The 26332-nt window shown below is 37.9% G+C and overlaps 1 protein-coding gene across 7 annotated transcripts in view; it reads right to left on the reverse strand.

Annotated features, from left to right (window-relative positions):
• Positions 1 to 26332, reverse strand: part of camk2a (calcium/calmodulin-dependent protein kinase II alpha) — a 496915-nt gene that overhangs the window by 381414 nt on the left and 89169 nt on the right. For all 7 annotated transcript variants that reach the window (XM_073871008.1, XM_073871010.1, XM_073871009.1 and 4 more), the window contains one exon: positions 1281 to 1335. In XM_073871008.1, coding sequence (XP_073727109.1) covers positions 1281 to 1335 — 55 coding nt within the window. The remainder of the gene's footprint in view (positions 1 to 1280; positions 1336 to 26332) is intronic.

Raw genomic sequence — 26332 nt, forward strand, 5'->3', positions numbered from 1 at the left:
ACAAATTACTATGGAAGTCAACAGTGCTCAAAAACTGTTTGGTTACAAACATTGTTCAAAATATGTCTCTTTGCATTCAGCAGAACGTCTCGGTTACGGATGTAACCTTCGTTCCCTGAAGGAAGGGAATGGAGATGTCACGTCGTGACCGACAAATTGGAGCGTTCCCGCTGGCGGTAACAGAGAACACTGCGGAAGCCACATCGCATAAAGGTTTCTTAGGCGGCATATTACGATATGGAATAACCGCATAGGGCTTTCTGCATATCAAAAAATCTCTGGGGTGGCTATCTAATGAGACTACACCTATACAGAGACTGCAGACTTAAAGTCTGCTGAGGGAAAAATTTCACAGGTTCCTATCAATAAAAACACAAGTTGCTTCTAACACAGCAGCAGTGCACAGCTGATGGCTCCGAAGCGAAAAGCTACTGAATGCAGTCTGTTGCTGGCATTTATACCCACCTGGCGGGGTGGAGCCAACATTATGCAAATACTGCATGCCAACATTCATTGGCTCTTTTACATACAAGCAAAGCTGATTGGTCTTTCTATGCGAGTTCCCAATTCGTCGGTCACAACGTGAAGTCGTAGTGACCGACTGAAAGGGAAAAAATACATTTATATAGGTTTGAGGGTGAGTAAATAATGACAAAATGTTAATTAAACTATTTAACTCATTCACCGCCATTGACGAGTTATCTCGTCATTTATGAGTTCATATTTAACTAATAAGTATGCCTTTCTGGACGAATTTCAAAGTGAAAGTGTAATCCACCAGATGGCGCCAAAACGAATTTATCAAAAACGGAAGTTTAAAAAATATAACGTTTTATTTTAACTCTCTTTATGTTTGATAGTCATTCTGAGTCTGATCTCTAACATAAATTTCTTTTTTTGAGCTTTTTGCTCAAAATGTTGTATTTTTGAAGAGAAATATCCATATTTCAGTGGTTAAATTAAGTAGAAAAAGTAAATGTATAATGAAACGTTTTTCCCCATTTTGTTTGTTTGTTTGTTTGTTTATTGCTTGTTTGAAAGCAGAGGGTGTGTTCTTTAATTTGATATAATTTGTATGTTTATATATTTATAGAAAATAATTTTTCCTGCAAGGAATTTCGTGAAAATTTTGTTAAAATCACAAAAATGCAGGTGGGCAACTTTTCTCAAAAAGGCTGGCGGTGAATGAGTTAATATTCATATTGCACTTAAATACACAATTAAATATATCTTATTGCTTCATAATAACATTTTATTATATATTTGGCAGGGGAACTTACAAGTCAAAGATGAGGTAATGATGACCTTCCTCTGAGATGCTGTCATGTAGCCGTACTGGTGAAAGATGCAAGGGATGAATCAAATGGAAGGCCAAAAGTAAAAAAAACACACTACAATAATGTCTGTTTTTAAAATGCGTTTGTAAAGTATTCAGGTACTTTCACCTATAATTACAAAATCTATGCAACTTTTGTTTTCACAATTATTTATTATCTCACTAGGCTGATGTTTTAGGCATGTTTGTATGTTAATTTCTTAACACAGTATCCAGAAATATTTTTGTGACAATAACTGATCTCCCGGGCTACCCATTTGCCCCTTGGCTATCTGATGTTCTCTGTGAGCATTGCTCCAGGCTCAGGGCTGTGGAGAGGAAGTGGCGCAGATCGAAAGATCCTACTGACGCCTGTCTCTATCAGTCACTTTTTGCCTCTTTCTCCACAGTTGTCTCCTCTACTAATACTCAGTACTATCACCCAAAAATCAGCAGCTCACCTGGCTCTCGTGCTCTCTTCAAGACCTTCTCTACTCTTCTTTGTCTGCCCCCCCTTCATCTGACTTTACTGTGTGGTAATGTAATGTAATCAGCGAGATTCATTAGTGCTGGGCAGTAAACCATTTCAAACCGAAAACCTGTTTTGATTTTTGTTACGATTTACATTTTTAATAAACCGCCATTTAAACCGTATTTAATTACACGACGTTCGGAACTAACGTTACACTCCGCCACGCGACACTGTTTCAGACGGTCCCTTTACAATGTTCCACTTCCTTAGCAGTGACGAGTGGACGAGCAGTGCTCTTGTGTTACGTTACAGGGAAGATGGATGCTGAAGAATTAGTAAAACATGAAACAGAAGAACTTCTGCCAAAAAAAGGAGCCAGATCCAAAAATCCAACGTCGACCAAATAAACATTTTATGCAAGTGCTGTCAGGCTAAAATTCAAGCCAAAGGCGGCAACACAAGCAATTTTCTCCAGCACCTTAGCCGCAAGCACATCTTGGAATATCAAGAATGTATGAAATTAAAGTCAGCGGACTCAGCGCCCTCCACATCAGCAGGTAACATTGGGAAAGCAAAAGAAAAGTCGAGCCAGATGTCACTTAACTCTTTCCCCGCCAGCGTTTTTAAAAAAAGTTGCCAGCCAGCGCCAGCGTTTTTCATGATTTTCACCAAAGTTTAATGCCTTCCAGAAAATGTTCTTCTTGAAATATATAAACATACAATATACCAAATGAAAGAACAGACCCTCTGCTTTCAAAAAAAAAAAAAACGTTTCATCCTACCTTAAGTGGTTCTTTTGTAATCAGCTTTTGAATATGGGTAGGTTTCTGCAAAAACACCACATTTTGAGCAAAAAGCAGTGATAATTCAATTTTTGTGACAGACTTTTCATAGAGGTCCCATTCAGAGCGATCTTTAAAACAGACACGGACATGCAGCCGCTTGCCATAGGGCAATACTTCCGGGTTTAAAAAGTTGCGGAAGGGCGCCACCTTGTGAATAATAGCGGTATTGCGGAAAGACAGAAAATCTCGTCATTGGCGGGGAAGCGTTTTCTCTTAATTGACGAGATATCTCGTCAGTGGCTGCGAAAGAGTTAAGAGGGACTTGCTACGACATAAATAGCAAACGGTCGATCGAGATTACAAACTCTATCACTAACCACATTGCCAAAGACATGGTCCCGCTTATTACAGTCAAAAAAGACGTCTTTAAGCAGATGATCAAGACGCTGGATCCCAGGTATGAAATGCCGAGCAGAAAGTGCTATCCCCAACTTATACCAAAAGCACAGAGCTAAGCTCAAAACAGACCTGGCAACCGTCCACCATCAGTTCATTAGAATCATGACTGGCTCTTATTTGTAAACAACAGCATAGTTTTCTGGGGCCATGCAAACCTGTATTACTACTTCTATTGTGGAATTATTCTACAATATTGACTAATGACAGTAAAATAAACCATCTTCAATTTACTGCAGTAATTCCTTTCACAACCAGCAAAAAATGCATTTAACACCTGACTATGCATGAAAAAATGACAGTAAAATAGACCATCCTCAATTTACTGCAGTAATTCCCTTCTCAACCAGCAGAAAATGCATTTAACACCTGATTATGCATGAAAAATTATTATTACAAAAACAGTAAAAAAAATCGGTATAATTTTGAAAAAAAAAAACGTGATTTTCATTTTTTGTCAAACCGCCCCGCACTAAGATTCATTCATGCTTTTTTAATGCTTTTTGCACGTTGTTTTCTTTCATGGACTATTTAAGATTTACATTTATATATTCAGACTTACATTTATATTTTCAAACTTATAACTAATGTATTCGCCGTTTAAATTTATATATTCAGACTTACACTTATACATTCAAACTTACATTTATATATTCAGACTTATATTGTTAGTTTGAATTTATATTGAATTTATATATTTATATACTCAAATTTATAACTATATTTTCACGATTTACATTTATATATTTAGACCTAAATTTATATATTCAAACTTACATTTATATATTCAAACTTATATTCATATATTCAAACTTATATTTATATATTCAACTTATATTTATATATTCAAACTTATATATTCAGACTTATAACTATATATGCACGATTTACATTTATATATTTAGACTTATAACTATATATTCTCACTTACATTTGTGTATTCAGACTTATAACTATATATTCTGACTTACATTTATATTTTCAGACTTATGACTATATATTCAGACTTACATTTATATTTTTAGACTTATATATTCAAACTAGGGCTGCACGATTAATGGCGTGCGATTGTCTCAAGCATCTCGTAAATAGCCATCCCCTGCTTTTTAGATCGAAAGGCATTTACTACACAAAGCCATAATTCACTGACAAGCTGGGAAATATTGCATTCATAATTGCCTGCAATATTGCCTAGCTTTTCAGTGAACTATGGCTCTGTGTAGTAAATGCCGCTCCATCTGAAAGCAGGTGATGGCGATTTACTACTAATCAAGAAACCGGACTACTGACGAGATGCACTTGACAATAGCATGTGATTTATCGTGCAGCCCCAATTCAAAATAACATTTATATATTCAGACTTACAGATATATATTTACACTGTATAATTATATATTCAAATGTATAACTATGTAACGACTGAGCCAAATCCGACACACAATAACTACTTATATATTTTATAAATATAACCACAAGACCCTCACCCGACCAGCAGGCCAGGGACCAGGGGTCTCTAACACTACCCCCAAACTGCTTTTAACACTCAAACGCAGAACCAGGCCTCTGGCCACTATGGCAACACATCAAGATTAAAGTTTTACGACCACAAAAGAATGTGGGAGATTTTGAGACAGACAGAAAAACTTTCTATTTAGTCATGCATGTATTCACTTATAAATGTATAAAGGAAATGTCTTAATCAAATATTTCTAATCTCATCATGGATTATGTTCTTGGTGTTTATGTAATATTAGTATATTAAAGCTATGGTCTACGATTTCAAAGATTGTTCATTATTAATAACCTCGTTTATATGCTGGTTATGGTTCTACAGTAACATCCTAACAATATGAAAAGAAAAAAGAATTTAAAAAATCCATTCAGTCTATTGGGTGTATGGTAGCAGATAAGTTGACCAATGTAAACTGTCCGGCCGGACATCTTACATTGGTTAACTGCTCTCATCCAATCCCTGCTACATTTGAAAATCCACCTCGTGCTCGCGTCTCCACCCCATCGCACACCACCCCGCCCCTCTCCTGCCTGCGACATGAAATTTGTGTCAGTGTATGGTAGCTAGCGAAGCAGCAACATCTCACTAATGGGAAAAAAAAACTAAACGACAGCAGCAAGCAGCCCCTGCTTGTCCCTACAGTAAAGGTTGGAAGAAAAGGAAGTCTGTTGAAGAAAGAGCAGAGGTTAAAAAAATTTGAAAAACGCCGGACTCTAAGTAGAATCAATATATGGTCCGCCATTGACTGTTGGAGGAAGCTTCAGGGAGATTTGGGGCTGAAAACCGACGCCGACACGGCAGACTTTTGTTGAACAGGTACGCATTTATTTATACTTTTATTGTGTGAGGTGTTACATAAATATCTTTTTATGAGTCTGACAGCATGCTGTCGGTTGGCATCGGAATGTTAGCCGTTTAGCATCGCGTATCACGGGTCAAAATAATTATATTTACAAAGATTGTGTGAGGTGTTACATAAATATAGTATTATCAATCTGAGAACATGCCCATGCTGGCGGTCGGCATTGGAATGTTAGCCGTTTAGCATCGCGTATCACGGGTCAAAATAATTATATTTACAAAGATTGTGTGAGGTGTGCTGGGGTTGGTTGTGTTACATAAATATAGTATTATCAATCTGAGAACATGCCCATGCTGCCGGTCGGCATTGGAATGTTAGCCGTTTAGCATCGCGTATCACGGGTCAAAATAATTATATTTATAAAGTCATTTCTTGAAGCTCAGGAGGGGAAACGTATGCCAAACGTTGTTGTGAAAGTAAATAACGTCAATTACAATCATAAATTACAAGCCTTTATGTGTTTACTGCTCTGTAAATCTCTGTTCTGATGTTTACTACCAGTGATCACAGCTTGAATGAGTGACGTTGTTCAGGTGGTTTCCCGGGGGGAGGGATCAGGTAGCACAGAGGGGCGGGATGAGTTTTTTAAAACTTACTAACCGTCTCAGGCTTTCTCTACCGATTTTCAACATCGTAGACTACAGCTTTAACCCAAACTAGTTTAAATGAATGTTTAGTAGGCTATTACTTACTTAATCCTATTCATATCTAGACCATGTTTGGGCATTTCCACGTCAACATTAAATCGAATTAAATCGAATTCCATATGCAAAACAGACGAAGACTCTACCCTCTAAAAGTATGACCTCTGATTGGGTCAGACACCTCTTTAAGGTGTGACCTCTTCACAGCTTAAAAACCCCTGCCTAAGAACACACCTTGAGTTCTTATCTGAGTTCTAATGGAGTTTTGAGTTTGAGTTCTGATCTGAGTTTTATGTGGGTTGAAAATGTGAGTTTTTGGAGCATCAGGTCATCTCCAAGTTTTTCTTGCGGTGGCAAAACTCTGGAAGTCTTATCTCTGTATATACGGTGCTGAATCGGTTAGCTGGTTCGTCCAGTGACTCTCAGCACCCCCATCCACAGCCAGATGTGCCGTTAGAGATGGGTGGTGCATGTTCTACGTGTATTCTACGTGCTCTTGTCCTCTTTCACGCCATTAATCGTGCAGCCCTAGTTTGAATATATAAGTCTGAAAATATAAATGTAAGTCTGAATATATAGTCATAAGTCTGAAAATATAAATGTAAGTCAGAATATATAGTCATAAGTCTGAAAAAATAAATGTAAGTCAGAATATATAGTTATAAGTGTGAATACACAAATGTAAGTGAGAATATATAGTTATAAGTCTAAATATATAAATGTAAATCGTGCATATATAGTTATAAGTTTGAATATATAGTTATAAGTCTGAATATATAAGTTTGAATATATAAATTTAGGTCTGAATATATAAATGTAAATCGTGAAAATATAGTTATAAATTTGAGTATATAAATATATAAATTCAATATAAATTCAAACTAACAATATAAGTCTGAATATATAAATGTAAGTTTGAATGTATAAGTGTAAGTCTGAATATATAAATTTAAACGGCGAATACATTAGTTATAAGTTTGAAAATATAAATGTAAGTCTGAATATATAAATGTAAATCTTAAATAGTCCATGAAAGAAAACAACGTGCAAAAAGCATTAAAAAAGCATGAATTGTTTTTATTTGCTTATTCTTTTGCTTTTCTTTGTTTATTTGATGCCAATTTGTCACAAATCTTTTAAGATCTTCTGTTTACGTGCTCTTATAGTTTTTGTCTTGGGAAGACACATTGTATATTGTACATGCTTACATTGGACAAAACATGTCAAAATAATAAAAAAACTGTTAAAAAAAAAAAAAAAAAAAAAAAGCATGAATGAATCTTAGTGCGGGGCGGTTTGACCAAAAATGAAAATCACGTTTTTTTTCAAAATTATACCGATTTTTTTTTACTGTTTTTGTAAAAATGAATAATTTTATGCATAATCAGGTGTTAAATGCATTTTCTGCTGGTTGAGAAGGGAATTACTGCAGTAAATTGAGGATGGTCTATTTTACTGTCATTTTTTCATGCATAGTCAGGTGTTAAATGCACTCCGATGCTGTGGCAGACATAGAATCTTTGTGAGGACATGTCCTCACAAAGATTCTATGTCTGCCACAGCATCGGAGTGGGGTAGGGGCTCCCGTGCTCGACCCGAGTGGCAGCCATGAACGCGGAGACGGTCTGTGTGAAGTGGAGAACTCCTCCCCCACCCACACGTCCCGCCTAGATGATTGGTACTTCGGGACTGTAAGAACAGCCCCAACCTTCTGTGCCTTTCTTTCCCGAGGTGCATGTGGGTTGACACGGTCGTGGAAAACTCATTTTCATCCCGGAACCGACCTTTCAGCCATCACCTTTCACCTCTCCTGACGGCGAGGCCGCTAAGGGTTACTCTGTTCCATGAGACCAGCCACCCTCCCCTCACAGACCCACGGCCTTGTGGGAGGCGGCCTCTGCCGTGCGCACCATGATATTGCTGCATATCCGCCAGGCTAAAGCCTAGTTTATGGTCGCCGCGTCCGCAAGAGCGCGTTGGTGCGCGCGGCAAAAATGCATCAACGCGGAGTAGGCGGTCGCGCGCGTTGGGTGCGCGAGACCCCATTTCGCGTGGCGCTGTGCACGGCATTTTTTTTAACTTTCCGCACGGCTCCGCATTCGAAAATGACCGAACTCGAGGCGATTCTGTCCGAGCAGGCAAGTCTGTGACGTATCTCTTTGATCAATCCAAGCAAAACAATGTATATATTTATCTGACACTCTGGAAGTAAAGTATGGAAACTTTGCAGTTTAAAACAAGAATTATTTTACATGATTCAAAATGTTTGGCTTATATTTGTATTGAATGAACCACTGGATGAGGAATAAAATACAAACCTTAAGATGTCTGTACTGTTTGTTTAGTAAAAACGTTAATGAAATGATACTGTTTAATAAAGACATATTTAAAAGATTGTTGTTTTATTCATGTTCTCATATTTATATATATCAAACTCTTAATGTTAAAAGCACTAGGGTTGTTCCAGCGGTTGACTTCTTCTATCCTCTTCTTTGTGTTTGTTTTTTACTTTGTTGCTCGCGTCGCCGCCTGGTGGTTCAAAAAATAGTGCAACAGCGAGCACGTTAACTATAAACGCCTCGTCCGTTTGGTGAGACGCGCGCACGATCCGCGGAGGCTTGCGTTGCGGACCAAAGCGCGAGTATAACAAGCCCTTAAGGCACTGAAGGATCTGCACAGGCAAGGGTCACGGTCCAGCGGCTAAAGAACCCTGTGTGGAATCCTTGGTTTCGTTTTTTCTGTTCCGCCGGCTTCAGTCGGCAGCCACTAAACCTCAAAGAGCAAATTCCTCTTCCTTCTCCTGAGGCAGGTAGGAGGTTCGGACGGTCTCAAAACCCTACGTTCTCCTCTTCCTCATTGCATTTTTCATATTTGCTACTTACCCATCTGCAGGTTTGCAGGAACGCGATTCTGAGGTGAAATTTCTTTCAAAAAGAGGGTTTAAAACTTTTTACACTGGAGTACGGCTGCGAGTGATGTGAGCAGGATCCGCACGCTGGATAAGGTGACTGCTTGAAACGCGTTAGTCATGTATTAACAAAATCAATGTTTTTTCAAGTTGCTAGCTAATGTTAGTGTTACCGGTGATGGCAGACAAAACAAGGTGTGGATCCAAATGCAGCTTGGGTTTTATTTAGAGGGTAATCCATTAACATAATCCATTAAACAAGCAGGTCATACACAGTTAAAACATACATAAAAACAAGGCAGATAAACGCAGGGAAACACAGGCTAAACTCAGGGTAACATATACAGACTCGCAACAGGTACTGAACAAACAGGGTATATATTAGGGGTGCACGATTCAGAAAATTTCACGATTCGATTCGGATTTTTAGGCTCCAGATTCAATTCAAAATCGATTTTCTATTCAAAAACGATTCTCGATTTTAAAAAAACGATTCACAGTATGTAAATGTAGTTTACTTTTTCCTATGTGACTGATTGTAGTAGAAATACAATTTTAAAGAAAAGAAACACAACAAATTAAATGTAGTCTGATATTACTTTATGTCTTTATGGAAAAATAAAAACTGTTATGAAGCAATTAGATGACCCCTTCAATCAAACTTTATTAAATACAATAATATAGTATATTAATGATAGACAGTGCAGGTCTATAGATTAGAAATGTGACTGGTTTTATAATGGTTATTATTTCTATTAGATAGAGCAGAAGCAGGAAAAGTGTCTCTCTTTAATCCACTCATTATTTCAGATTCAAAAGTCTACTTGCTGTCCCACTGACAGGGGACTTTACATTACAGCTTTGCGTTTTGTAAATATTGAGTCAGCTTGAGCTTTGCTCGTTCAGTGCAATAGATTTTAGAAAATATATGGTTTATTAATAATAATAGAAAAGAGCCAGTTTTATCGCCATAGAAACCGTCGGCATGCTGATACTGCATGCAAGCTTTAGCGCGGTAGCGCTCACGGTCATTCTCCGATCGACTCAGGTTTTATACATAATATTAATCAGACTTTGGACCCGAAGTAATTTAACTATGACTGACCCGGACCCGACTGACCATTTCAAATACAAACCCGGAACCATACGGTCCGCGGGTGCTCCGTCAAGTTCTCTAATGTTAAAACTCTGCTCAAGTTCAGAAACATGAAGGATACAATGGGACACGAGCTTGTTCACGTCGCATCCCAATTCATTGAGAAACAAAGAGCACAGGAACGCATACCAAACTCATCATGTCGCACACAAAATGTCATTATTAAAGAGTGTCATCATCACGTAAAAACAAAAAAGACAAAATTTGATGACAGATATACTTGGGCACTTGTTAATATAACTGGGCAGCGCTGCAGCAGCAATGTGTGGGAAAGACTGTGACAAGAGTGTGCGGGCATCAGTTTGAATACGACGCAGCGCCATCTATGGGAATACTGAGATAAACTAATTTCAGGAAAATAGTAACACGGCATTACAAAAAAAATTATGAATCGATTTTTGGAATTCTATAAATCGCACACCCTATTGTCTATTCTATAAATCTATTTTTTGCACACCCCTAGTATATATATATATATATATATATATATATATATATATATATATATATATATATATATATATATATATATATATATATATATATATATATATACACCCATTAATGCATCCTATAAGCCTACATTTTTTTGTTCTTTAGTACATTAATATTAAATAAATGTGCTAAAATGTAATTTAAAAATGTTTTTAGGTAACTTGTAATACATTTGAAACCCATATTTGTATGAAAGATTAGTACATTAGTACACAAGTCTATACATTTTTGTTATAAAAGATGGTATGTTAAATGCATTTCAGTTCATATTCATGACATCTCAAAATAACACACATAAGGACACCTATGTTTTTAAGATTATCTTAAGTACTTAAAAAATTTGCCTTCTGCATTTTTGTTATGCTTTTCCCTCCATTGTACCGAAATTGAACCAAACCGTGACGTCTGAACCCCCTTCAAAGTACACCCCCTTTTTAAACCAAGATTTTTCTCCATTTGTCAGTAAATGAGAGACCAACCTGCTGTATCTTTACACACCAGTTTTATTAAACATGTATGTTTCTTAACATAAGTGTCAAATTCAATTACCATCTTAAGGATACAAAAAATAGCACATTTAAACCAAATGAGGTGATGCAAAAATAAGTACACCCTACAAAGATTCCTAAATATTTTGTATGGCCTCCATTCTTTTTTTTTTTAAACAGCACTAATTCTTCTAGACATTAAATAAACAAGTTGACAACACACAGTTCCATCTTTTATTCTCCATTCTTGAACAATGACCTCTTTCAGATCCTAGATGGAGAATGACGTTCTGCTTGTCTCTTCAGAACTCCCCATATCTCAACCTGGATTGATGTCTGAATCACTTTTACCCTGTGTTTCTTCTAAAATGAATTAGTGACCTTGGATGTGTGTTTTGGGTCACAATCATGTTAAAAGATTGCCCGTTACTCAAGGGCACAGAGTGATGGTAGCATCTTCTGTTTTAATATTTCACAGTACATCTGTGTATTCTTGATGCCGTTTATATAATTCAACTCTCCGACACCTGCAGCACTCAAGAAGCCCACAGAAGCGCACTGCCACCATCCTGCTTTAATTTTGGTACTATCCTGCATTTTTCATTGTACTCCTCACTCTTACCACACCATAAAGTTTGGTAACACACCTCAGAGCCACAAAGATTAATCTTTGTCTCATTACTCCACAGTATAGAGAACTACAGACCCAATAGTCTTTACCTTTCACAATATGAGCTCTAGGAAAAGGCTTTTTGTGCACTGGCTTTACCAGTGGATTTCTCTGTGGATGACAGTCATGCATGCCTCTCCTTTGCCCTGTACATCTATCGTGTGGTGTCATGGGAAACACCCAGATTGACTTTCTAATGATTGTGCTGAACTCGCATGATGACTTTTTTCAACATTTCTCATCACAAAACATTCTTGACGAGGTGTTAACTTCAGTAAACGTCCTGGAGATAGCAGAGAGCTTCTCACAAGTCCATCCTTTTTTAATTTTTGGATCCCTTTCGTGACAGTATTCAAACTTATTAGCAACGCTTAACTAATTATCTTGAAACCTTGACCATTTTGTGCAAAGAAATGATTTTATTTCTAATGTCTTGAGACATTTCTTTACCATGTGGTGCTATTCTGTCACCATTACATGAAAGTGGATGTTCTCTCTTAAATACCACTCTCAATTGCCAGTTATCCTGTGGCCACCTGTGTGGTGATTAATTATATTAATCATCTCCTAGTGAATTCCTTTTAATTACACTTTATTTTTTATTTTTTTGCTAACATATTCATCGGGGTGTACTCATTTTTGCATCACCCCATTTGATTAAAATTTGTTAATTTTTTGTATCCTAAAGATGGTCAGTGACTTTCACTCTTTTGTTAATAAAAATAAATGTTTAATAAAACTGTTTTGTAAAAAAAGAAAGCAATTTGGTCTCATATTAACTAACAAATGAAGAAAAATCTTAATTTTCAAATGGGGTGTACTCATTTATGATGTGCACTGTATATATAAGACAAGAACCAATCACATCTCAGACAATGAGTTACTATGACAACAATCAAGAGGTGGTGGGGTGAGTCAATGAGTGTCCATGGAAACAAACAAGGGCGTGGAGCAATCAATCAACAGAGAGCCACAGGTGGAGCCAGAGACCAAGGCGGAACTGGAAACCAGGGTAGTGCCAGCGTCAACAGGAACCTAGTCAGAGGGAGAGAGCAGAGAGACAGGGCAGAGTGTTCAGGGAGCTCAGGGATGGCCATTTTGGGCCAGGCAGAGTGTTCAGGGAGCTCAGGGATGGCCATCTTGGACCAGGCAGAGAGTTTGGGGAGCTCAGAAGTGGCCATTTTGGTTAAGACAGAGTGACTTAGAGAATCGTGCATGGGCATTTTGGCAAGGGAAGAGAGTCTATGGGGCTTGGGAGCGACCATGTTAGCTGACCTACAGGACACAGGAAACTCAGCAGTAACCATCTCGGCCTTTACAGGAAACTCAGGGAACTCAGAAACAAGCTTTATGGTCAGGACAGGAAATTCAGGAAACTTAGGTTCAACTAACTTGGTCGAGACAGGAAGCTCAGGGGACTCAAATTCTAACCTTTCAGCCAAGACAGTAAGTGCACGAGACTCAGATTCAGACCTCTAAGTTGTGACAGGAATTTCAGGAGACTCAGATTCGGACCTTTCAGGCATGACAGGAAGTTCAGGAGACTCAGGTTCATGGGCTTGAGAGACCTCTTGTGGAACAGAGGAGCAGAAAGCAGACCACACACACCACAGAGACATGGTAAATACAGGGAACATAGAAGTCAAAGGACATACTTTGGGCACCATAGGTTCCATGAATCTGGAGACCACTGTACTTGAGACCACTCGACTAGGAACACCAGCCGCCTGCACTGACACCAGCGGAGTGTCCACCAGACTCGAGACTAGCCGTCTGGTCCGAAAATTCACCAGAAACACTGTAGAGGTGGCCATCTTGGGAACTGGCTCGGGTGCGGCGGCAGCCATCTTGTAAACTGGCTCGGGTGTGGCGGCAGCCATCTTGTGAACTGGCTCGGGTGTGGCGGCAGCCATCTTGTGAACTGGCTCGGGTGTGGCGGCAGCTATCTTGTGAAGAGGTGCAGGCATGATGGTAGCCCTCTCAAAGACAAGAGCAGGGATGACAGTGGCCATCTCATAGACAGGTGCAGGCATGGCGGTCTTCTTTGAGAAGGGTGTGCTTCTGATTGCCATCCTGGAACCTCGTCCTGGTTTAACTGGTGCAGTGGGTTCTGGAATGGCCGTCTTAGGAACATGAGTAGAAATGGCAGCCGTTTTGGGAACAGGATCGGGTGTGAGTCTCGGACTAGCCACCAATAACGTAACACACACAGGCATCCTTGACCGGCCTGGCTCTCCAGCCTGCGGAGCCTGGTGTCTATTGCCCTCCCTAAAAAACGGTTTAGGTGAGGAGTCTGCCTCTGTCTCGCCCACAGTGAAGGAGGAGCTGCTCAACACCAGGGCCAACTCCACACAGTTCTTAAAACTCCCCTGAGGATCATATTGAGAGAGTTGTGATTTGAGTGGCTCATTTAAACTGCATTGATAAAAAACAGAGTGACTTATCTGGGAAGTGGGTCTGTGGCGCAAGGTGCAAAAAGTCCTGGGTGTGATCCTCAAGGGAGCGACAGTCCTGGCGGAGCATGAGGAGGTGCATTGCTGGCAGTATTGGGTAAGTTACTCAAAAAAGTAATTAATTACTAGTTACTAATTACATCTTCAATCATGTAATTAGATTACTTTACAAATTACTCTCTCCAAAAAGTATTTAAGACTCTGGGGTCGACTGCGCCGCAAACTCTTTATTTTTCAATCACTCCGCAAAGAGACTTCGATTACTCTGCTGATTTTGGACATACAGATATGATTTATACGTAATTTAAAACGTTAAAGTGTCTATTTTATTTCTATCCACTCCCAATAAAAACAGAATGTTGTTCTTTTCGCAAAATTAAGAAAATAAACATGATGCACGTTTTGTTTTCTCTCCCTCAGTGAAGTCCTTTCAGAAACACGTCAGAAAAATTAACTGTAACTTAACGAATACTTGTCATAAAAACAAAATATAAATGTCTACATAATGCTTGGAATGTCAGCTTTTAAATTATGTAAGTGAAATCGAAAACAGATATTGTCATTCGGTGTAAACTGTATTAGAAGAGGGAGATGTACTGTCTCTCTCCTGTTACATGCTTATCTGTAATGAGATGAGATCACCTAACCCCGCGCCATTGAAGTGAACGAGCAGAAACATCCATATGCATAACTCGTGCCTCCTGCAGTCAATGGATACGCAATCCACAATCCAGTCTCTCCATTCCTTGTTGTTTCATCCGAATGCACCAAACATGACATCTAAATCGTTATTTATTGCATATGTGTGTCAGTATCTCCAGAGGCGAGTGTTTTCTTTGTTCTTCCGCCAAACATTTCACGCGATGGGAACGCACATACACAAACACGCGATTCAGGAAATTCGACGCGCTTTTTGGTATTCTTATAAAATATGCAATTGCAAACAGTACAATCCATATTTAGTTGCGTCTAAGCGCAAATCTCCGCACAGCAAGTTTATTAAACACAGGATCACTCGCGTGTGCACACATACTGCTTTCATGATCAACACGTGAAGGAGTAACTTAATGGCGGCGGCTGTAAACAAACATTGATAAGTTTATCACGCTTGTCCCTTGTTTTGTTTCTACTATAATGATTAAAAAAACACAAATAAGAGTCCAGACAACGACAGGCAGTTGTTCTTTTGAGCTTTTTACTGCACAAAAGTAAACCTCTCGCAGGGCAACCAAACACCAACCACCCTGTGTTCGTTTTACAATGGCCAAACAGTACCTTTACCATGATTAGGCTACTATGGTTTTTAAAAGGAACTTATACTTGTGAAATTAATAGAAAATATTCATATATATATATAAATATATATGTATGTATGTATGTATGTATGTATGTATGTATGTATGTATATATGTATATATGTATGTATGTATATATGTGTATGTGTGTATATATATATATATATATATGTGTGTGTGTGTGTGTGTGTGTGTGTGTGTGTGTGTGTGTATATATATATATATATATATATATATATATATATATATATATATTAGGGCTGTCAAAATAAACGCGTTAATAACGCGTTAACGCAAATTCATTTTAACGGCACTAATTTTATTAACGCGCGATTAACGCAACACGCAATTTCTGTTTGACCTACAGCTGGATGAATTGAGACGCAGCAAGTGACTGGCGCTGTCTAGATGAGTCGGAGCTTTTCATAAAAATAAGAACATTAAGCTCTCGTCTAACGAATCCAATGCTCTAAATGTTATTTAAACATCTAAAATGCACGTTTTCTGCACGTGCAGTTTTTTCTTTATCTGCACGTTTTCTGTGAGGTGTACCGTCCCAAATCCATATAAAGCAAAGATGCGTCTTCTTTCACTTTTTAGTTTCGTTTTAAAAAGCATTCAGAAATTATAGAAAATAGACCGCAGGGCTTTCTTGATGTTAAAATAATTATTAAGAGAGATAAAGTTCGGGATCTGATTGATGTTAAAAGAGTTATTAAGAGTGACAAGGCTCAAAAGCAATGTCTGACGCAGACGTCTGAAGCGCATGCACACAAATGCGCGAGTGCGTGACCCTGATATATATAGATATCTAACACAAAATTACAGGTTTAAAAATATCTGTTTTGACAACAATTCACGCAGGTATGACCTATAATCTGTTATATCTGAAGTGAATGTTTGGTTAACTGTTAAGGAAAAGTATCTGTTGTGTCATTATGTTAAACCCTTGCATTATCCTACAGTCTTAAAGTGGTCTGTCTCAATGTCAAAATTAAACAATAAAAGAAAAACATATATGAATATTGATATTGTTTTTGCTCTGCATTAACAGGTAAAGTTCTGTCATGCTTTGTCAGATTCCAACAATTGTTCCAATTGTTTTGAAGTTTTTTAATAGAGAATGTTAAAATATAAATGACACATTTTTGAAAATTTGCTCATCCCAACTCAATTTGCCAGCACAGGTCACAAATGATGCAGCAGCAAACAGAAATGGAGAAAGAACAAGGTCTTCTAAAGGCAAAAACATTTATAAAACTATGGCTGATGGTTCTGTTGAAAATGTAAACAGGCTGTTGTAGACATACATTTGCATATAGCATATATATTATCCAAATCCATGCTGATTAGAGCATTACAAACTTAAAAAGTGTTACATTTAGGTAAATTTAGAACAGATAAAAATGTGCGATTAATTTGCGATTAATCGCGAGTTAACTCATGAAATCATGCGATTAACTGCGATTAAATATTTTAATCTATTGACAGCCCTAATATATATATATATATATATATATGTACATACATACATACATACATATATATGGCCAAACAGTACCTTTACCATGATTAGGCTACTATGGTTTTTAAAATGAATATATATGTATGTATGTATGTATGTATATATATATATATATATATATATATATATATATATATATATATATATTAGGGGTGGAACAATACATGTATTCGTTTCGAACCGAATCGGTACGGGGGGTCACGGTTCGGTGCATGAATTTAAACGGAGAATACACAGTATGAAAATAAAAAAAACTTGCGTGCAAAATAATTAATGTAATGCGGAACTACTGTTAGATACGCGGGTTCTTTATGGACAGCTAATCTGTTGCCCCGCTTTAGCTCTGAAGCTCTGATTGGCGCCGATGCAGCCGAGCTCCGCCTATGTATGCGCTCTATCAGAGCCCGTCTACATTCTCTGGCACTCTGCATTTTTTTTGTCACGTCGGCGCCGGTCCAGTCAGTGAATGAGCAGCCGACAGCGAGTATGGCAAGTGGTGTTTCACAAGAGTTACACGTTCCGCCAGCCTCTTTAAGATCGCAAGTTTGGCAAAACTTCAGTTTTCCAGTCAGTTACAATAGTACAGGCGAGAGATTGGTGGAAAAGACGAGGACTTTGCGTCTGCGTTGTTCAGCAGTGGTTAGGTATGTGAGTGGAAATACATCTAATCAGGGCTCTCAAGTCTCACGCATTCACCTTGACAAACACGCATTTCAGTCAGTTCAAACGCCACACTTTGTATTTCTCACGCTGAGAAGTAGGAGATAAATTGTCCTGCTATATACAACAGGCATACGCAGGGCAGTTCTGTCGAGTTCAGCTGCTTTCAGTTTTTTAAGTGTGCTCAACTTTACGCCGCGCCATCAGCGTAAGAGTACTGCGAGAAATCTTGCGAAGGAGGCTGATTTCAAATCGCTCTCGCGTTACTCTGACGTCATCCACTTGTCGTTTCTTGCAGCCCCTCGTGAAGTCGTACACACCTATTAATTCATCCTACAAGCCTATTTTTTTGTTCTTTAGTACATTAATATGAAATAAGGCCAAAATGTATGTATTTAGGTTACACTTGCAATACATTTGAACCCATATTTGTATGAAAGATGAGTACAAGATTACTTAAAGAGGTATACATTTTTGAAATACGAGATAGTATGTTAAATGCATTTCAGTTCATATTCATGACATCTGAAAATAACACTAAGGACACCTATGTTTTTAAGATTAGCTTACGTACTAAAAAAAATGCCTTCTTCATTTTTGTTTTGCTTTTCCCTCCATTGTACTGAAAGGGAATCGAACCGTGGCGCCTGAACCGAGGTACAAACCGAACCGGGACTTCTGTGTACCGTTCCACCCCTAATATATATATATATATATATATATATATATATATATATATATATATATATATATATATATATATATATATATATATATATATATATATACACATACACACACACACACACATATATATATATACACACATACATATATATACATACATACATACATACATACATATATATTCATTTTAAAAACCATAGTAGCCTATGTATACAGACAGTACCTTTACATATATATAATGTGTGTGTATTTACATTATATTGAAAAGTAAACCTTATCATGGTTTTACTACAGAGAAAGTTACATTCCTGTTGAACATCCCCACAAGGCTCATTATGTGGCTCATTATGCAACTCTTGTTCCTCAGCTGTCAATCACTGATTATTCAGGAGCTATCCCACCTCCACACATACAGCCTTTCACAGGAAAAATTGTCTTAGAAATTGTATTGTTTCATGTGAATGAGTAGGCCGAATGATTTTCACATCATTTTGAAGAAAAAACTCTAGACTACTAGATCCTGTTTTGAAAAGTCTTGGAAAACATGTTTAGAATGAGTTTTGTGGATTTATAGCAGTGACTTGCTCAAGGAAACAGGCTGATCGGCTTACCCATCCATCTGTTAGCTGCCTTGACATGTCAAGATCACATATATGAAACATTTAGCAGATAACCGTAAACCTGATCAGTGTTTGTTCTAACACAATGGATGCCGATTCTCGAATAAAGAGAATCAAAGAAAAACCGCCAGCTCCATGGTATGACCATCACACTGCAGCACTTAAAAAGGTAGCTAGAAAAATGGAAAGAAATTATAGAAGCGCAAAGTTAGAGGTATTGTGTGCAGCATGGAAAGAGAGTGTTCAACACTACAGACAGGCTATAAAAATCGCCAGATCTACGTATCTCAGCAATCTTATTAAAGAAAATAATAATAACCCTCGTTTCCTCTTTAGCATAGTTGCAAAACTGACTAGAAATAAATATATATGTGAAAATCAGATGACATGATTTCACAACTTTTCATTGGCCATTTAGGTATGTGACGCATACTGTATACGGAAATTAACCTGGACATTCAATCCGTCTCAAAATCTGCAAAATGGACATACGTGGTTTTCATCGGACAGCGACAATATCAAAAGTGTCTAAAGGTGGCAGATCCTTTTCCTACTTAGCTCTGGAATTATTTAACAACCGATGTCCAAGAATCAGAAACAGTAGATAACACATTGTACAATAGGAAACCTTGGGTAAAAGGTGTGATTACTGAATTCCAACTGGTGTATCTACTGATGCAATTAAAAGCTGCATTGAAGGAGAAAAAGTTATTGTAGTGAAAAGGCTTCAATATGCTAAAAGTAAAGAAAGAATTGATATTATGTCAGTCATGCTACAGTTTGATCAGGAAAGAATGCCAGACAGGGTTAAATTAGGCTACATAAGCTACACAGTAAGACCATATGCTCCTCTTCCTCTAAGAAAGTGTCAAAAGTATGGGCACGTTAGTGCGGTTTGCAGAGACAAACTCTGATGTGCGAGATATAAGGGGAAACCATGAATATGCTAAAAGGGATGAAGGAGCAAAGGCTAAATGTTGCAATTGTGGTGGTGAGCCCTGTGCTCGAATTGAGGGGGGGCTGGGGGGATCCGGGACCCTCTATAAAACTTTAACTTTAAAAATTTAGAATAATAATTTTCGCTCAGCATGGGAAAGAAAATGCTTTTACATTACATTTTTAAGAGGGTAATATTCTCCCTTTGTCACTGTACTGTAGCCTATTTATCAACATAATGTCTGGGCTTTGGCATTCCTTAACAACATAAATTGGACGTATTTATGTTTACTTTTACTTTAATCATTTCATAATTATTGTCAGTGGCATCATAGGTCCTTTTTAGATTTATTCCTCAATTGGTACACAAATTCGTGGTTGCTTTTAAGTCTTATTTAAATCTCATATGAAAATGTCAACGGTCTTCGGCTCCGCTCCGTAATTCAGCCAATTGTTCAAATTTTTCAGATCCTAGCCTTTATACAAACTTTTTTTAATTTAAAATGTATTACATAAATCACACATTTGTGTTTAAATATAGTAATGTGTTGCCATTTTGGGTTTACTGCTGTCATAGTGGGGACCCCCCCATAAGAATTGATTCAATTCAAGCACTGTGAGCACTCAGAAGTATGCAGTAAAAGTACAGAATGTTAGAATAAATAAGGGAGAAGGCATGTTCTGAGGCTATCCAAAAGGTAAATCAAATTGAGCAGACACAGGGAGTGAACAAAAATCATGAATGGAATAGGAACGTATTGGTTCAGAGAAAGGTAAATAAGAATACATTGGAAGTTGGAAAAATGGAGTTTGTTTCATTTAAAGTGCAACAGAAAGCAGAAGAGAAAGAACTAGATATTAAAGTTTGAGGACAAACTTTATGTTGGCTTGACAAAGCGTAGCCTGAATGTTTAAAACGGTTTGACAGAAGTTAGTTTAGTAGGTTATCTGGCTGTTAGTATGTTTAAGTATGAAGCTAGCATGATTTAGCATGAAGCTAGCATGATTTAGCATGATTAGCATGAAGCTGGCATGATGTTAGCATGATTAGCATGAAGCTGGCATGATTAGCATGAAGTTAGCTTGAAGCTAGCATGATTATCATGAAGCTAGCATGATTAGCATGAAGCTAGCATGATTAGCAAGAAGCTAGCATGATGATAACATGATTTAGCATGAAGTTAACATTACTAGCATGATTAGCATGAAACTAGCATGATGCTAGCATGATTAGCATGAAGTTAACATTAAGTTAGCATGATTAGCATGATGTTCGCATGATGTTAGCATGATTAGCATGATGCTAGCATGATTAACATGACGTTGCCATGATGTTAGCATGATTAACATGATGTTAGCATAATGCTAGTATGATTAGCATGAAGTTAGCATGATTAGCATGAATTTAGCATGATGTAAGCATGATTAGCATGATGTTAGCATGATTAGCATGAAGCTAGCATGAGTAGCATAAAGCTAACATGATTTAACGTGAAGCTAGCATGATTTATTATGAAATTAACATGAAGCTAGCATGATTTAGCATGAAGTTAACAAGATTTATTATGAAATTAGCATAAAGCTAGCATGAAACTAGCATGAAGCTAGTATGATTTAGCATGAAGCTAGCATGAAGCCAACATGACCCAAAGACCCAACCCCCATTTCTCTATGATGTTTGGATCCAGAGATATAAGGCTTTGTTTATTATGTTGCTAGGGTGCTCATATTTTGTTGCTAGGGGCGTGGCTTAATACTTCAATAAGACTCGTAAGAGAATGATTGGATGCCTGAGTAAAATGACCATCCCTTGTCTCTATGACACTGTGATGAAAAGATATCCATCTGGGCTTTTTATAACGATTGTCTATGGGAGATGTTGCTAGGGTACCCAAAATTGTTGCTAGGGGCCTGGCTTAATAGCTCTGGGGTGATCCTAAGAGACTGATTGGATGACTGAGTAAAATGAGCCCACCCCCATGTCTCTACGACACTCTAAAGTTAAGATATTCCATCTGGGATGTTTTTATTCCCTTATATGGGCATGTTCCCTGCCCCATTATAAGCCCCAGGGGTACAGCTTACACCCCATTGTGATGTATGTTCTCTATGACACTGTGGTGCAAAGATATCCATCTGGGCATTTTATAATGGCAGTCTATGGGAGATGTTGCTAGGGTGCCCAAAATTCCCAGTGAGCACTTTCCTACTCTGTTACAAGCACTGAATAAACGGGAGAAAACATGAAACATAAAGCATGATTGACTAAATAATAACAACTCTAGCATAACTTTGGGGCCTTTTCTACACATTTACTTATCCTTGCGTTGTTCTTAACCTGCATGAGTTAAATTTCTTGAGCGAAAATAATATTTTGATAAATTATGGTAATTGAATAGTTGACAATACCCACTGACCTCCACAGTATTTGTTTTTCTTACTATGGAAGTCAGTGGGTACCATCAACTGTGCTTACCATCAATTATTAAAATATCTTCTTTTGTGTTTTAATAAATACAACAGAATCAACTCCTACAGGCTTAGAACAATACAAGGGTAAGTAAATGATGACATAATTTTGGGGACATATGAACTATCACTTTAAAATGATAGATTTTATATTATTGAGAAAAGCTCTAACATTTAAATATTGTTACTGACACTAAAATCAAATAAAAAAAAACGTTATTATTAAATATAGCTGCAAGCAGCAAATATAGCTGGTCAAGCCAAAAAGGGCACAGAAGAAAGTAAAGTTGAATTCGGATGAGCAGTTTAAAGAACCTAGGAAAATCTCTTGATTTCAGACTAAATAATATAACAGACTAAATAATATAATAATATTTTCATTCAGTGTAATCTCTCCCTCTCTTCTCGAGGAGCATTGACAACTAGAACACTGAAGAAAATGTGAGTGGTGCTTGCAGTGGCAATTCTCAGCTCACAAAATGTTACAGTGGTGTTAATGAGTCAAAAGAGACCACCCCCATGTCTCTACGATGTTCTGATGCAGAGATATAGCTCTTGTAAAAAGGGTTGATAAGGTATCCTAATTGGTTGCTAAGGAGTTAATTGGCATGCACCAATGATCTCCAAGCCATGAAAGGAATAATACATGATGACCCAAGATTTTAGATGTACTGTTGGAGTAGTTTTAGGCAAAAATACCATATTTCTATCTCAAAACCACTAAGTGGCGCAATGACAAAATTGTGCATGCCACCTCAGGTCATAACTGTGTTACATCTAGCTAGTTTTATCTAGTTTAGTGAAGAAACAGTTGTATGACCATAGGGTGGCTTGATTTCAAAGGTTTTGTTCAATTATAAGGCCAACTAATGGTGCAAGCATACCATTTTTTTTGTGTAGCCTCAGACTGTGGTCGTACATCAGCGTATCAAATATGGTGAAACCAGTTATGTGTAAAAAATACAAAATTTGAAGGTAATTTTTTGGTTTTTGCAATTTTCTGCCATTTCTGATGAAAATTTTAATATAACGCCAATAGAACTTTTTGTTCAGAAGGTAAGGTAAGTTTCTTGCTATGGTGTTTTTGAGTCGATCGGAAAAACGCTCGTGGAGATATTCACGCGTGTTTTTTAAGCGTTATTTTGCTGCGCAGGGTTAACCGGCGAATTCTGGCATGTTTGGTATCGTTGAACTCGGCAACTATTCAGAACTCCAAAGAAACAAGTCCCGTGAAAATACGTCAATCGGAGCCAAAGTTATAGGTGTGTAAAGCATAAGTCTGACCACTAGGTGGCGCTGTGACGAAACTCTGCATGCACCCGTAGTTCCTGACTGGCATCACAAGTACCAAGTATCGTGTCAATAGGCTTAAGTTTGCCGAAGATACAGCCTCAAATCCGTTTTTTTGCGCTCTTCGTAAAATTCGTTGACGCGGTTTACGGAAACGGATTGACGAATTGACATGAATTCCATAACTTTTTGCCGTGAGGGTCTGTAGATGCTACATACCGATTTTCGTGGAAATCGGGCAAAAGCTCTAGGACGAGTAGGTTTTACGAATAATTCAAAATGGCGGAAAAATTTTCATGACAGAAAATTACGTCATAGGGTCCGGTCGAATCGTCTTGAGCCAAGGTATCAGATGAAGCAAGAATTTTGTTTCTAGGACTTACGGATTAGAAGTTATAAACAAGAACATAAGTGCAACTTTGGACTGTTGGTGGCGCTAGCGGGTTAGACATAGAGACTCCAAATTTGCTATGGAGACACATTGGACTGTTCTTTATGTGTCGGGGCTTGACCCCTAATTATTATAATAAGAAAACTAACAAATACAATAGGGGCCCTTCGGGGCTTGACCCCTAAAAAGAAAACTAACAGATACAATAGAAAAAGAAAACTAACAGTTTCAATAGGGGTCTTCGCCCAATCTGGGCTTGACCCCTAATTAATTATTTTCAGGGGATTCAGATCTACAAAACAAAAAAATGGATGCTGTCCTCTTTCCTGCGATCGACCTACCATTTATGTCTTCAGCATTTGCTGTACTCTTTGGTTGCTACTACGTGCTCATCATCGAATACCAAGTGGAAGCAGCCACTACTTTGGAGTTTATTCAGAGGTAAGTACATCTTTCGTTATGCTATAACATTTGGTAAATATTGAAGAAAGACTTCTGTCATCATTTACTTACGTGTATGTCCTTCCTAACCTGTATGCGCTTTCTTCAGTGCAACACAAAATGATATATTTAAAAAAAATTAGCTTACCAAACATTTTTAGTTCCTTAACTTTTATTGGTTCCTTGTTGACTCCCATCATATGGAAAAAAACAAAGCTGTTTGGTAACAAACATTCTTCTAAATATCTTCTTTTGATATTCACTAAAGGAAGTGCATACAGGTTAGGAAGGACATAAGGGATTTTATATAGGATTTTAGATTTCAGAAAGTGGCAAAGTCTTGTCCTCTATTAGCAACTGCTGGTCCTTGTGGTAATTACAGAGCCGGCGCCAGACCATAACTAACAGGGGGGCACATGGTTTCCAACGGGGGGCACGCAATAGCAACAACAACGTGCAAAAACAAGACATTAAAACAACAAATACAGTGCAAGCACACACTCATACAACCGGTACAAACTGTCAGCTCATTTCCCGTATAAAGTGCAAAAGACCACAAACAATGCGCAAAACTAATTTGAACTTTGACCGCGGCGCTCGCGCAAGCTGCGCTTCTTTGCGCTCGCGCTTTGCTAGATGCAACAACAAACTGCCCTCGCGTGGCGCAAGCCATTGAAATGAATGGGTTTCATAGCGCAGCGCACACCGCGTCCTAAAAGCCGCTTTACCATAATCACGTCGTAATGCTGTTAACGGTCTATAGCCACACTTCACATTTAAGCTTACGTAATTTAAAACAACGCTAACTTACCTTTAAAATAAGTTGGACTCTGGGTGCTTCTTACCTTTAAAATAGCTGAAGACAGCGTGTACAAACATTAAACTTCCTTAAAACAGTGTCCTGTAGATTTGAAAATTCCACCTCGACCTCTAATCTCTGAGTTTGAGCCAGTCGGTGTTTGCATGAAGTCAGATGGAGCAGGCGGTGCTGGTTCGTTCTAAGTGTTCTAATATCCATATTTTACACGATCCATAAAATGTCGCGAAAAACATGTTGCTAGTATCAAGTCACAAATATGCTAAAGACGTAATACGCATGAGACGCGGCAATACATCCAATCAGAGAAACTGGTCTATTTTAATTAAAGAAAACATATATCAACTATATTTCCTATGATTACATTACAAGTCATGAAACATTCAATGTTTATTTATTTTAATTATTCTTGATATATATTAAATTAATAAAAAACTTTGTTGGGGGGCACAACAACCTGTTTAGGGGGCACGGCCCGCGAATGCCCCCCCCCCTGACGCCGGCCCTGGTTAATTACAGTGGGCCTGAGCAATATGAGGATATTATTGTATAGCAACGATTAGGAATGGCACTATTTTCAAAAAGTGGAGTGTCCCTCTCTTACACATCAAATGATCTAATGAATTTTTTTATGTAAAGATTTATTGTGTGGATCAACCCCGACAACAGCAAGTGCTCCTCTAAGTTCCAGGTGAGCAAAAGAAGTGGGAAGATGGTGCAAAGGAAGAACTCTGGCCTGAACCATCATGTATATATCCACCTTTATTAACTCTTTTGCCCCCATTGACGAGATATCTCGTCAATCAAGAGAAAACGCTTCCCTGCCAATGACGAGTATTTCCGGCTTTCCGCAATAGCGCTATTATCCACCAGATGGCTCCCTTCCCCAACTTTTTAAACCCAGAAGTATTGCCCTATGGCAAGCGGCTGCATGTCTGTGTCTGTTTTAAAGATCGCTCTGAATGGGATCTCTATGAAAAGCCC

Source organism: Misgurnus anguillicaudatus, chromosome 9, assembly GCF_027580225.2.
Source record: "Misgurnus anguillicaudatus chromosome 9, ASM2758022v2, whole genome shotgun sequence".
Lineage (NCBI taxonomy): Eukaryota > Metazoa > Chordata > Actinopteri > Cypriniformes > Cobitidae > Misgurnus > Misgurnus anguillicaudatus.